At 39.1% G+C, this 15,535-nt stretch overlaps 1 protein-coding gene and 1 non-coding gene across 3 annotated transcripts; both read right to left on the reverse strand.

Annotated features, from left to right (window-relative positions):
* Nucleotides 1-628: 628 nt before the first annotated feature.
* LOC127091801 (protein MOS2) lies at nt 629-3,108 on the reverse strand. 2 transcript variants are annotated; one of them, XM_051030511.1, is made up of 2 exons: nt 1,621-3,108; nt 629-1,394 (listed from the first exon to the last, which is right to left on the reverse strand). In XM_051030511.1, exon 1 carries the CDS (start codon nt 3,008-3,010, stop codon nt 1,628-1,630), a length of 1,383 nt encoding a protein of 460 aa, XP_050886468.1. In that variant the 5' UTR covers nt 3,011-3,108; the 3' UTR covers nt 629-1,394; nt 1,621-1,627. The 2 variants fall into 2 exon arrangements, with proteins under 2 accessions (XP_050886468.1, XP_050886467.1); XM_051030510.1 differs by having other exon boundaries at nt 1,588-3,108.
* Nucleotides 3,109-6,104: 2,996 nt separating this feature from the next.
* Nucleotides 6,105-6,211, reverse strand: LOC127098717 (small nucleolar RNA R71). Its single transcript, XR_007793419.1, has one exon. It is a non-coding gene; the product is annotated as a small nucleolar RNA R71 (small nucleolar RNA).
* Nucleotides 6,212-15,535: the final 9,324 nt, after the last annotated feature.

Consider the following 15,535-nt stretch of genomic DNA (forward strand, 5'->3'; position numbering starts at 1 on the left):
ATTCTCATTGTTTCATTTTATTATCTGTTTTCAGGAGACAAATCTTCAAAGAGAATAAAAAATGTCAGCAACTCATGCAATAAGATCAATTTCCATTTGGTTATACTGGCATCCATATAGTGCAAGCGGTAGCAAAAACATAACAAGAGCTGCCGAATCATAGGAATATTGGACTCCATCAACTTTGGATCAAACTAGTACTACTACTATTACGACCCCAAACACCAATTGAGAAGCCTTCATTTGGGATAGGAAAGAAACAAAGAAAGAGAAGTGACGTTCAAAGATATGAGAATGAAAAGTGTCCAATTAGATAGGGATTACCAATTGTTACTTCACTGTTTGGTATAGCTGAAGATAGATTACATGAAATAAGATAACAGTTGAGTTGAAAGAGCGTTTAGGTGGTTCTCTAGCTTTGGAAATTGTTAACAGTTCTTGGTTGCAATATGGATTGGTAGCAGCTACATGGTATATGATAGAATATGTGAATTCAGAAGAGGTGATGTATTATAACCTCTTCCTTAAAGTGTGTACTTGTTTAACTTGTGCTTTACAGTTACATGTTATGAAACTCAAATAAATGTTTTGTTAAAATAAATAACTGGTAGAACTCATACATACAGGCTTAAAAATAAAACTGTTCCAATATTATTTTTGAAGATAACCCACTGCCATTCAATTAATACATATCAGTTACCAGAAGATCTAACAACTAAGGCTTTAAAACTAATCTGACCAACAACACACTGCTACTATGCCAATAGCTAGATCACATAGCTCCTCAGAGCACCTCAGTCCGAATTGAATTGCTGGTTAACGCCAGAGCCAAATCTGGATCCAGATTCAAGCTGCAATACAAGACCCAATTACCCAGATCGACAGAAACATAAATGTAATCCAAGATACTCCAGCCTAAGTATCAGACCACGACAACAACCTAAACTGAATTAAGGTCTCCAGACGAATATTTGGCTGTCAGTCCAGCAAGAACGCAGCAGATGGCAAAAAAATTATCAAAACTGCCCTCAATTACTGGTTAACCAGAAAGAGCACTCGAACAGTATCTCTAACAGAAAAATCATCCACACAGCCGAAGCAAGTTCTGGAATTTAAGTACCATTGAGATAAGCAGTAATCTACACGATTTGATTTGATGTTTAGCCAATTCCATGCCAACCTTTTTACATCTTCAGCAATTTGATCCACTAAAACCGCCGTGTTGTTGAATAATTTATCATTTCTTGCTTTCCATGTGCTCCGGATGCAAGCAAACCACAGAACACTTACTCTTTTAGAAAATGCTCTTCCGCTTCCGAATAAGCCTTCAAATTGCTCAAAATGCGCCAAACATTCCTTTTGAAATACCGAAGAAATTCCAAACCAATTGCTATCTATTATTCATTCAGTACAGTTCAATCAATAAAGGAAAACCATTCATAACAAATAAAAGCTTCAATGCAAAACAGAATATCATGTTTACCATCAACAAACAATAAAGTTCACAACAATCATAACATCCTTAAAATGACCTCAGTGTGTTAAAGAAAAACAATAAAAAGCATTAGAGATTCCCAAAACACATACTTGTAAATTTGTTTCTTCATATGCAATGGATACAATAGAATCAATGTCCCAATAAGCTTGGGTCCCCTATATACTCTGCCATATGTTCAAGTTTGACATTGAGCATCTGATGGGTATCAGCATCCCTAATAATACCAATCTCCCTATCCAAATCCCTTTCAACAAGACTCCCAAAAGCACCCTTATGTTTCCCATGCAATACAAGAACAGGCCCCCCTCGTCGTGGAATAGCCGTCTCGAGCATATCTTGGGACACTCCTTGAATAATCTCCCTACTCTCATCCATAGATATGTCACAAGTAGTAGGCCCAATAACATCCAAAACCTCACCCTTCTTCAAATAAAATCTCCCCCCTTTAAAACTCCGACTAACCACCCTAACCCGAATATGACTTGTAAGCCAAGGAACCTGTTTCTTCCCCCTCTCATCCTTACCATCACGATTACCATCCACTCTCCTTTCTTTCACCTCATCCTTCCCACGCTTACTACGAGACCCTCTTTCCTCCTCATGGTGTTTAACCTTCGAATCCTTCAACTTTCTCAAACACCTATCTTCTTCAACAGAACCCAATTCAGCAACATCATCTACCCTAACCTTAACTTCCTCACTACTCCCTAAAACCTTCAAAACAAAAACATCATCCCCAATTTTACCTACAACACTAGCCTTCAATCCAACATCTCTACCTCGGACAATTCTCACAACTTTCTCCTCCTTCTTCCTCTTCTCACTCTCCACCTTCCCATTCCTTTCTCCCTTCTTCGAAGTAGGAGGAGGCAAATCAGCAACAAAACCCAAACCCTCCTTAGCAGTCCTCCTCTTAACCTCAACAACCTTAACATCCTCCTTAGCATTCTTCCCAATCCCCATTCCTTCTTTCCATCCATACCCACCCAAAAGGGCCGCACCGAAACCATCCACCGAAACATCCTTAAACTCATCAAACCCCTGATCATCAGGAAGCCTCTCCATATCTTCCTTAAACTTCTGCATCATGTTAACCTCAATAGAAATTCTGGGCCTCAAAGCATCCCCACCAGCTTCCTGCTTTTTATTTTCAGAATTCGCGGAACGGAGGTTGAGACCGTACGACGACTTGTCGGATTCCGGTTGATCGGAGATCGAAGAAGCGTCGGGTTCGAAAGTAAGGGAATGGGAAGAGTGTGAATCGGTTAAAGGAAGGTCGAGGTTCTTCATTTTTTTGTACGGACGCCATTGGTTTTCGATTGGGGGAATTAGGGCTTTGGGATTTGAGTCTAGGGTTTGGAGATTGGAAGGGTCGAATTCGGTGATTAAGTGTTTTTGAAGATGTTGTTGATTGGTGGAAGAATCTTGGTCGAAGGTTTGGGAGGGTTTGACGGAATTGTTAGACTTGGATGAAGATTTTGATGAAGGGAAGGAGAAAGAAAGTTTCTTCATTGTTAGGGTTATGCGAAAGAAAGAAGAAACAACAGTTTTCTCTCACTGCCACTGCGTTTTTATTATGTGGAATCTTACTCTGCCAGCATCGATATTGTTGGCAATTTTTTATTTCTTATATACTCCTCAGTCTTGTAATAAGTGATCAAATTGGCTATTTCAGTATCAATTAAAAAAAATAATATTTTTACTTTTTACTAGGATATCTTTATTATATATTAAAAATAATAAAATAATATTAATTAAAAGATAAAATTGAAAATATACATTAGAAATTTAAATGAATCGTTGAGTTTTAAACAATAAATTTCCCATTGTAGGACGGAGGGATATATACAAACCTACAAAAATCCTTGGTTGTTTTTATAATTTTGATTACTTATATATCATATACAAACCTTATAATAGTGGATTTAAAATATATTTGTCACAATATAAATGACAATACCTAGTTCAGTTTGTCAAAAGTAACAACGCCTGCATATATGATTTTTTTATTTTTTTATTTTTAAAATAACCAATATTTTTAAATAAAATATCAAAATAATTAAAATTTCAAAAAATATATCAAAATAATCATCTTTTTTAATCGGTTTGAAAACGAATTAATGATTTCTGGAGTGTACAATAGTCAAATAATGGTTGGGTGTTGTGGCGATGGTGTGGTCATTGGTGGGGGATTAGGATGGCATGAATTGTATGAATCATATGGGCTATAGACTGTTGTGGTGGCTGCGTATGGTTGATGACACTGAATTTCACCGTATTTTCGACTCCGATTTCGCATGCATTTTAGTTGTTTTATTGTTATTTTGTTATATTATTACTATGTTTTTCTTTGTTTTCAGGTTTTCAGTCTAATCGGAGTCCTGATCGAGAAAAGGAGTGAAAATGAGCTAAAAAGCTTAAAAATCAGCATTTTACACTTGTGGCTCCCACTGTGGCTGGCGCCATAGGTCCAGCCATGACGTGTACCAATTCAACTTCTCCTCAACTGCGACATCTCCCACTATCTCCACTTGGACGCCACAATTTACTCTTGTGGCGGGCGCCATGATGTTGTGACGGACGCCACAAGAACAATATGTTTCCCTCCAATTTTCAAACTGAGAGGCATCCTTGTCATTTCCATTATTTTCCTTGCCTATAAATAGAGCCTTGATTTCATTTGTTTCATCATCCAAACTTAGTTACAACTAGGCATATATCAGTATTGTGTAAAAGTGGTAATCGCTTCACATCGGAGTGTTGCCACAACTGTGTAATCGAGTCTGTAATCGAGGTTGGAGCACTTTGGAAGGAAGTTAATCCTGCCGCCATTTTTATTTCTGTTACGCACTTTATTCGACCCTCTGATTGGAGCAGGTTTTATTGTTTTACCTTTGTCTACTTTACTTTCCCGCACTCGCACTTTACTTTATTTATTTCCCGCACTGTCTTTACTTTGTTTACTTTCCCACACTCGCACTTTACTTTATTTATTTCCCGCACTGTCTTTACTTTGTTTACTTTCCCACACTCGCACTTTACTTTATTTATTTCCCGCACTGCCTTTACTTTGTTTACTTTCCCGCACCGCCTTTACTTCGTTTATTTTCCGCACTGCACTACTTTTATTTACTTCCTGCACCGCACTACTTTTATTTACTTTCCGCACTCGCACTACTTTTATTTACTTCTTGCACTGCACTACTTTTATTTAATTTCCCGCACTCGCACTTTACTTTATTTACTTTAAAATGCATCTTTACTTTACCATGTCTAGCTAAACCTATAAAGGTTAGAATGTAAGGATCGTAATTGAACCGATAATCCATACAATTGTTCGTAGAAACACTTAAGGGTTATTTTGACTTTCAACTTAAGTTTTCCCGCACTTAATTTCCGTTGGCTAAGATCGAAAGTCGTCCGACGTCTGTTTAAACTTTGTTGTTTTTAACTATTTCAAATACAGCGAAAGCACTTTGTTTAGTTCATTAGGAGTTTTTTAACTTAAAAAGAAAAGTGATTTTAAAACTATTTTCGGACGCGTTTATAAGTTTAGAGTCTAGTTCGTGAGAACCTCTTTTGGTTAAGAAATCCAGATCAAAATACTTTTCAACTTAGTCAAGACACTATATTTCTTAAAAATAGGTTTACTACTCTAACGCAATGTGCGCCTTTTTATAAGTGACAATAAGAGGGTTTGATTAGGGAGTACAACTCGGTTCTGAATACGCGAAAGCGACAGTTCCCGTTAAATTGGTTCTTTTCAAAGTAGAAAACACTGCCCATAAGTAATTCTATTAGCAAGTACTTGGATTATTAATTGATTATGTGAATTACATTCGAACCCGTTTTTATTAATTGAATTTAATTTAATACTTTATTCTTCATTGTGCACTCTTAAAAATCCTGTTTCGATTACCTTAGATAAACACCATAACAATAGATAACGATAGATTGACACTTGGTCTCTGTGGATTCGACAATCTTTTATATTACTCTGGCACGTTCGTACACTTGCGAAAAACAACGCGTCAAGTTTTTGGCGCCGTTGTCGGGGACCAATTTCGTCAAATTTTATACCCTGTTGTTATATCGTTTAGACTTAGGTTGTTACCCGCCGGTCAATGCCAAGGAATCGCAGCACCGGAAGCTTAGTATATCCTCTGGCGGAACCTGAACGTTACGCTCGCGCACGTTTATTTTTCCATAGAATTAGGAGAGCTATGGTCGAAGATCAAAATCATAGACCTCTTAAGGATTTCGCCCAACCATCCAACGAAGAACCTAGTTCTAGTATAGTAAACCCAACCATCCCAGCTAATAATTCGAACTTAAACCCTCCCTGTTGCAACTAGTGCAACAGAGACAATTTGCAGGTCTCGCTACTGAGAACCCAAACCAACATTTAAAAATCTTTCTCCAATTAGCAGACACTTTTAAAACCAATGGAGCTTCTCCTGAGGCAATCCGTTTAAGATTATTCCCTTTCTCCCTCAGAGATAAAGCCCTATCATGGTTAGATTCCCTTCCACCCAATTCCATAACAACTTGGGAAAACCTTAGAAAAGTATTCCTTGCTAGATACTTTCCCCCAAGTAAGACCGCCGTTCTTCGAAACCATATAACCAGATTTACCCAGAATCAAGAAGAATCGTTGTTCGAAGCTTGGGAGAGATATAAAGAGCTGTTAAGAGCATGCCCACATCATGGTTTAGAAAATTGGTTAATCATTCAGACCTTCTATAATGGACTTCACTATAACACTAAGATGACCATCGACGCTGCCGCAGGCGGTGCGCTGATGAACAAACCTTATCCTAAAGTTAGTGTCCTCATTAAAGATATGGCTCAAAACCATCAATCATGGGGAGTTGAACGAGCGACAGTTGAGAAGAAGGAAGCCCAAGGAGGAGTACATGAGTTAAGCTCTATAGACATGATGCAAGCTAAAATGGACGCGTTAGCCCTCATGGTTGAGCATATGTGTACAAACCCGAATATTGAAGCTGCAGTTTCATCGGATTGTGAGATATGTGGAACCAAAGGACACCAATCTGCAGAATGCAGTCTATTAAACGAAGCAAACTCTGAGCAAGTGAACTACACCCAAGGAAACCCATATTCGAATACCTACAACCCTGGATGGAGGAATCACCCGAACTTCTCCTATAAGAACAATAACCCTATCCAAAATACTGCACCTCTGAGACAACCAGGTTATCAAGCCCCAAGACCAAATCAACCTATGCAACATGTGCCACCAAAGTCGAGCCTTGAGAAAATTATGGAAAATTTTATCACTGCTCAAACCCAACAAAACAAAGAGTTCATAAACCAGAACATTCACGTTAAGGAATTGATTACCCAGTTAGGAACCGAGGTTGACCAAATAGTTACTCACACTAAGATGCTTGAAACCCAGATCTCTCAGGTAGCTTTAAACCAAGCCCCCCATGCTACGCCTGGAGGACAGTTCCCTGGATAACCTCAACAGAATCCGAGAGGACAAGCCAATGCCATTACCCTACGAAGTGGGACCACTTATGATGAGCCATTTAACTCAAGATCGAGTGAACCCAAAACTTCTAAGGAATATCCCGAACCCACGGACGAAGTAAAGGAACCAGAGGAATCTGAAAAACAGGAAGGTCAAGAAAAAGGAGAAGAACCCAAAGACAAAACTTATGTATCACCCCCGTCATACAAACCACCGATACCATATCCTTAAAGACTCAAACAAACCCAGATCAATAACCAGTATCAGAAATTCATTAAGGTTATAGAAAAACTTCACGTAGAAATCCCTTTCATATAAGCCATCACCCAAATACCTTCTTATGCAAAGTTTCTCAAAGACATCCTTACCAACAAACGTAGACTCGACGATCCGAAGCCCTTGGAATGCAATTCTATTTCTGAGAATAAGTTAGCCAAAAAAGATAAAGATCCTGGAAATTTCTCCATTCCTTGTCTTTTGGGAAGTCATGTCATCGAAAAAGCTTTTCTATGTATCACCCCCGTCATACAAACCACCGATACCATATCCTTAAAGACTCAAACAAACCCAGATCAATAACCAGTATCAGAAATTCATTAAGGTTATAGAAAAACTTCACGTAGAAATCCCTTTCATATAAGCCATCACCCAAATACCTTCTTATGCAAAGTTTCTCAAAGACATCCTTACCAACAAACGTAGACTCGACGATCCGAAGCCCTTGGAATGCAATTCTATTTCTGAGAATAAGTTAGCCAAAAAAGATAAAGATCCTGGAAATTTCTCCATTCCTTGTCTTTTGGGAAGTCATGTCATCGAAAAAGCTTTTCTAGACTTAGGAGCTAGTGTGAGCTTAATTCCTTTAGCAGTTTGTGAGAGGTTAAACTTAGGAGAATTGCAACCTACTAAGATGTCACTTCAATTAGCCGATAGATTTGTTAAGTATCTGATAGGCAAATTAGAAGATGTCCCTATTAGGATAGGTCAGTTATTTATCCCTACTTATTTTATTGTCATAGACATCAAAGAGGATAATGATATACTAATCCTTCTAGGTAGACCATTCTTATCAACTGTAGGAGCCATAATAGATGTCAAGAGAGGAAAGTTGACCTTTGAGGTAGGTGACGAGAAGATAGAATTTATACTTTCAAAATTTCTTATGGCACCTGTGATGGGAGACACATGTTACCCCATAGATATCATTGATGAATGCGTTAGGGAAATAGAACAAGAAGAAATCATAAAAACAATTAAGTTGCCATCAACTCTCATACTGGAAGATGATAACTTTAGGAAGCCCTACATCGATGATAACCTTTACGAATGTTTATCCCTTACCCCAGATCATATGCCATGCCCTAAAATACCAACCTTACAACTTAAGGAACTGCCTAAGAACCTGAGATATGAGTTCCTCGATGAAGAGATGAACCGTCCAGTTATAGTCAGTGATACCTTGAGCCAAGAGGAAACAGACCAACTCTTAGATGTTTTACGAAGATATCCCTCAGCCTTAGGATATAATATCTCTGATCTGAAAGGTATAAGCCCATCCGTATGCATGCATCGGATTTCACTCGAAGAAGATTCAAAGCCCTCCAGAGAACATCAGAGAAGAATAAACCCTATAATGAGTGATGTTGTTAAAAAATAAGTTCTTAAGTTACTTGAGGCAGGTATAATCTATCAGATCTCGGATAGTAAGTGGGTGAGCCCTGTGCATGTAGTACCTAAAAAGGGAGGCATCAGAGTAGTGCAAAACGATAAAGGTGAACATGTATCAAAACAGATAGAAGGAGGATGGCGGATGTGCATAGACTATAGAAAGTTAAATAAAGCAACCAGGAAGGATCATTTCCCTTTACCATTTATAGACCAGATATTGGAGCGTCTAGCCAGACACTCTTACTTCTGCTATCTAGATGGATACTCTGGATTCTTCCAAATACCTATCCACCCCGAAGATCAAGAGAAAACTACTTTCACATGCCTTTATGGAACTTTTGCCTACAGACGAATGTCATTTAGCCTCTGTAATGCCCTAGCTACTTTCCAGCGCTGCATGATGTCAATCTTTGCAGATTACCTAGATGGTATCATGGAAGTATTTATGTATGATTTTTCGGTTTGTGGATTTGATTTCAAAAATTGTCTTGCTAACCTTGAGAAAATCCTAGAGAGATGCGTGGAGGTGAACCTCGTGCTAAACTGGGAAAAGTGTCATTTCATGGTCACCGAAGGGATTGATTTAGGACATATAGTTTTCGAAAAAGGTATTGAGGTAGATAGAGCTAAGATAGAAGTCATAGAGAATCTAAAACCATCCAAAACTATCAGAGAAGTCCGAAGTTTCCTTGGACATGCTGGATTCTACCGACATTTTATCAAGGACTTCTCCAAAATAATTAAACCTTTAACTGGCCTTTTAATGAAAGATGTTGAATTCATTTTCGATGAAAAATGTAATGAAGCATTTAATCTTTTAAAGCAAGCGTTGATTTCAGCACCCATCATGCAACCCCCTGATTGGTCAGAACCTTTTGAGATAATGTGCGACGCTAGTGATTATGCGGTTGGAGTCGTTCTAGGATAAAGGAAAGATAAAAAATTACATGTGATTTATTATGCCAGTAGAACCCTAGACGCCGCCCAATTTAACTACGCAACAACTGAAAAAGAACTACTAGATGTAGTTTTTGCTATAGACAAATTCAGATCTTATCTAGTAGGAGCCAAAATTATAGTTTACACCGATCATACTGCCATTCGTTACCTATTAAGTAAAAAAGATGACAAGCCCAGGTTACTCCGATGGATTCTGTTACTACAAGAGTTTGATTTAGATATCCGAGATAAAAAAGGCACTGAAAATGTAGTAGTTGATCACCTTTCTAGGCTAGAACACCTGAAACCAAACTTCGTACCCATAAATGATGATTTTTCCTATGATAGACTGATAGCTAAACTAGAAGCCATTGAAGACGATAGCCTAGGCCCTCATGAGCACTTCCAAAAATCCTTAGCTGTAAGTAACGTGCCATGGTATGCAGACTTTGTTAATTACCTAGCTGCTGATATCATACCCCCTGATCTTGACTACCACCGGAAGAAGAAGTTCTTCAACGATGTAAGAAACTTTTATTGGGACGAACCGCTCCTTTTCAAAAGGGGTAAAGACGGCATTTTTCTCCATTGCGTCCCAGAAGAGGAGGTAAAAAGTACAATTGAGCATTGTCACTCTGCACCCTATGATGGACATGCGAGCACCTCTAAGACATATGCCAAGATTCTTCAAGCTGGCCTATTCTGGCCTACCATGTGGCGCAATGTCCATGCTTGCATTGTCAAATGTGATAGATGCCAACACACGGGAAATATTTCAAGACGTGACGAAATGCCTCTAAGAAACATTTTCAATAAGTAGAACTCTTCGACGTTTGGGGTATAGATTTCATGGGACCTTTCCCACCATCCTTAGGAAACAAGTATATCTTAGTAGTTATGGACTACGTGTCTAAGTGGATTGAAGTTATAGCTGCACCCACAAACGACACTAGAGTGGTGATCAAGTTATTTAAAAACTATATATTCCCTAGATTTGGAATACCCCGTTTAGTCATAAGCGATGGAGGATCGCACTTCATATTGAGAATATTTGATAAACTTGTAAGCAAATATGGAGTTAGGCATAGAGTAGCAACACCATACCACCCACAGACTAGTGGCCCGGTAGAAGTATCCAATAGGGAGATAAAACAAATTCTAGAAAAAATTGTTTCTATATCTAGAAGAGATTGGTCTTAGAAGCTCCAAGAAGCATTATGGGCCTACATAACCGCTTTCAAAACCCCTATAGGAACAACTCCCTACCAACTAGTCTATGGAAAATCCTGTCATTTACCTTTTGAATTAGAGCATAAGGCCTATTGGGCCATTAAAACTTTGAATTTGGATTACCTGACCGCTGGTGAAAAACGTATCCTTGACATCCACAAACTGGAAGAACTCAAGCAATCTGCCTACGAGAATGCCAAAATATACAAAGAGAGAACAAAAGTTTGGCATGACAAAAGAATTGTGAAAAAAGATTTCAATATAGGCGACCCTGTTCTCCTGTTCAACTCTAGGTTACGACTTTTCCCTGGGAAGCTACGTTCAAGATGGGCTGGCCCTTTCAAAGTATCTAAGATTCTAAGATCCGGAGCTGTAGAAATCAAGAACAAAATCTGTAGTTCATTCATTATAAATGGGCAAAGACTGGAGCTCTATGAAGGAGGAGACATTCCGACAGACTACTCCAGCCACACTATGATAGATCCACCAATTCCTACGACAGATGTATAAGTTCCAATCGTCAAGCTAACGACGTTAAACAAGCGTTGCTTGGGAGGCAACCCACGGTTTTCTTATCTTGTTTTACTTTTTTGCATTTATTTACTTTATTTTATTTTTAATCATATTTTTGTCAGGACTAAATATCATTTTCAATGTTTGTGTTTTCAGGATCCTTTTCCCTAACCTTTGCAGGATGCAGAACTTTGATGACATGCACGTGGCTTTCAGAGATGACGCCTAGAGGGAGTGTTACATAGTTCTCTACCAGCGCCCTATGGCACCTACACGCTATCCGGACCAGGATTGCATGGAAGCCCTAGGCATCTAGCCGAGCATCAGATTCCTGTGCCACCAACTCCAATGGGATGAATTCGCTGATGACCCGAGCAACACCTACAAGAACTTGACTTTGGAGTTCCTTAGCTCGTTTGATTATGATCCTTACTCCGGACCAGATGGACATGCTGTTTTCAGGATATTCGGGACTGAGTACTCTTTCAGCCAGAAGGAGTTCGGTGACTTATTAGGTTTTCATACTACCCCTGACGCTATCCCTGAGACGCCGATGGGATACTTTCTGAGTAAGGAAGTGGAGAAATTCTGGAGCGATATCTCTAGTGGAGGGAGTCAGGATCCTTCCACTCAGTTGTCCCAGGTTATCCACAACCCAGCTATGAGGTATTTCCAGATGATACTGGCGCACTCTTTTCTTGGAAGACCAGATGCTGAGACTCTGTTGAGTGAGGAGGAGATATTTTTGTTATTTTGTGCATCCCAGTCACGCCTTGTGGCATGTGGGAACTTTCTGTTGTGTGGCCTTAGCAGTGTTGCCAGATCATCCTAAGGAGTTATTCATGTAGGAGGGATTGTCACGCAGATTGCCATTGCCTTAGGTTTATCCCGCAAGATGCTCCATCTCAGGACTTTATTTGGCTATACTACTATGGATATCGATTTCTGCTTGACCAGAGGATTGATGATGAGATCCTCCTTCGATCCCAGACAGTTCAGATTGTTGATTGATAGCGAGACGATACACTACTTTACACTTCCAGGTCCGATGATGACCAGTGTTCATGATCCAGCTAACTGGAGTTATGCTTTGGAAGGTCATGAAGAGACTGTTGAGGAGCCTAGACCCCCTCCTGTTACTGATTATACTCCTACGCCGCTTTCACCCAGGATTACTGTGCTCTCTAATAATTTATCTTTACAGACCCCAGATGTCCACACGCAGATTGCCGAGTGTCGCAGAGAGATTGTCGAGCTTAGGCAGGAGGTGGCTGACCTTACTTTACAGATTGCGGTATCTGATCTTACACATGCTACAGAGGCTGATTGTTTGTACCAAGAGATAGCAGAGCTTCGTCAGGAGATAGCTATGCTTCGTGGATCCAGTCAGGCAGAGGAGCCCCCTGCTGTTTTAGTTTGCCGTCTCGTTTATTTTTTCTTATTTATGCTTATATTATTTTTCGCATTTCCCAGACTTATTTTATATTATCGCATTTGGTATGTTTTCTAATTATGTTAGCACATTGATATTTCCACACACACACACACATATATATATATATATATATATATATATATATATATATATATATATATATATATATTAATTATGTGTGTTTATTTCCTTTATATTTATATTATAGTCTAATAGTATTATTTATTTATTTATTTGTTTGTTTAATGTTTAAATTTTATTTTCATATATTGTGCAAGCTTTATTCTATTAGGAAAAACAATGAAAATGCTATCCGGACCCCCAGACCAAAAAGAGCATGGAGAAGCCCATACCAAATGAGTCAAAATTCAGCCTAGCTCAAATTGCTCTTGTGGCGCCCGCCACGACGTCTGGTATAAGCGGGGCAGATTCACACATTTCACCATTTTTGACCCTTCAAACTTCCAAAACCCTTTTTTTCCTCTTCCAAAAACTCCCTTGAACCCCATAAAAGCTCCTACATTTCTCATCTTCCCACCATACAATTTATCTTTCCAACTTTCATTTTAATTTTCATCCATCAATATCCATAAAAATCCCACATTTACTAGCCTATTTATACAAACCCATCTTCATCTTCTTCATCACATTCCAAGAGCAAAATAATGGAGTTCGACGGATATATTCTTCGTGGAGGGAAACCTGGGGATAGGAAGAGTAAGATTATTGAAAGGCTGCAAAATCGGGAAATTCTCCCGACGAGGTACGTGGATGATAATTGTCTTTATACTTTGGGTATCTACCATAGTGTTTTTCATTTGTTAGATTTTTTTGCTTGCACACCATCTTTTTAAACAGAGAGCCTACCTATGAGCGACTGACAGTCGAGTTTTTAAGTTCTTTAATTTATATTGTCAGTTCTAACACTGCTAGTATAGTTGGTACTGTTAAATTTCGAATGTTTGCTATTGAGTATGAGTTTAGTACCAACGAACTAGCAGGTTTGTTAGGAATTCCTCATGGGGAAGGTGCTATTTGTGAGGCCCCTTTGGATTCAGACTGGTCGGTCGAGGTGTTTTCCTTCTGGCAGAGATTGTCTAATACTTCAATAAATTCTTTTGAAGGAATTCTTGCCTCGACCATCCATAACCAGGCCATCAGAGTTTTTAGATATCTGTTGGCATGTACTATTTTTTGCCGGGAGAATCTAAACAAGGTTAATGCTCGAGAGCTTTTATTTTTACAAGGAAGCCTCACAAATAGGAGGATTAATTCGGTCTCGTTTATGATTGCTCATATGGCTTTAACTCTTAATAAAGCGGGACCTATTGTTTTTGGAGGACTCATTACGTCCATTGCTCGGGCTCTTAACCTGAACAATGAGATATCTACCTTAGTTCCCTTGGCTCCTCGCATAATCAACCTTAAATTTCTGGGAGATATAAAATTGTGTCGAGTGAGAAGAGAGGGAGGTTATGTGCTTATGATTCATGGTATAACTATCCCATTTGTTGTCTTACCATGCACTAGACGTACTGATATACGTAATGAAAGGAACTGTACCTATGTTTTAGATGCTCCACCTGTTTTAGGTCCACTTCCTCCTAATGTTCCTGATGAGGAGGGACACGACACTGATGAAGAGTTCGATCGGAGAGAGCAATCTCCTGTACCTCATGTGTCCCCCCATCACCCTTCACCATCATACACCGCACCATCTTTTTCTTTTGCAGGTTCTGCTCCTGGATTCTATATTACTGAGGAGATGTGGTGCGACCACATGGCTAGAGAACAAAGGCGTGATGACCTACTCTCTACCATTCAGCAACAACTGGCGGACAACATGAGCTTCTTGCAAGAATCGCATCGGAGGACAGATCGATCCTATGATACTGTTACACAGATCCTGCTTGCGATCACAAACGAGCAATCCCGTCAGCAGAACTACCACCGTTAGCATTTTGCGCTAATAGAGGCCACTCAGGGTTCCATTTTAGGCAACCTTCGAGAGGTGAGGACTGCTCAGGCTTCCTTACAGGCCAGGATGGATCAGAGAGACCGTCGTCGCAGCCGATCCCGTCGTCCACCTCAGGATGGCGAAGGAACCTGTGGTCAGCAGTAGTGTGACATGTTACTCTCCCTTTATCTTATTTCGAAACATTGGGGACATTGTTCAATTTAAGTGTGGGAGGAGATTTTATCGCTTTCTATTTTTCTTTGCTGTTTTTAGTTAGATTGTTTATTTTTTATTATTGCTTTTCAGTTGTTTACTTTGTTTTATTTTGCTTTTAGTTAGAGTGTTTTAGAAAATGCATGTGTCTGACGAGTCACCAGTATAGTGTATCTTTAGTACATCCTAATCTCCCCATTCCTTTAGCCCTACCAAAAAAATTTTGCAAAAGAAAACGGTGTTATTCTAAAAGTTTTTTGAGCTTTAAGACAAGTTTGAGTTAGGATGTGGTGACTTGGGAGAACTTTTTGAAACATCAGTATCGTTTTAGCACCATAGACTTCATGAATATATGAATCACTCCCGAAACCCCATATACTATGGCCTTAATTATCATTTCAGTATAGTCTTCAGTAGTTTATTCCAGCAGTCAGCTCCGGCCTAAGCATCCTCTACGTAGGGGACCGATGAACATAAATGAATGATCCAGTGAAATAAATAAAAGAAAAAGGCAACTTCGGTATAGGTGACCTTCACAAAGTCATTTAAACCAAAAAAGTTGCAAAAATTTGCTGCAAAAGAAAA

Source organism: Lathyrus oleraceus, chromosome 6 (assembly GCF_024323335.1).
Source record: "Lathyrus oleraceus cultivar Zhongwan6 chromosome 6, CAAS_Psat_ZW6_1.0, whole genome shotgun sequence".
NCBI lineage: Eukaryota > Viridiplantae > Streptophyta > Magnoliopsida > Fabales > Fabaceae > Lathyrus > Lathyrus oleraceus.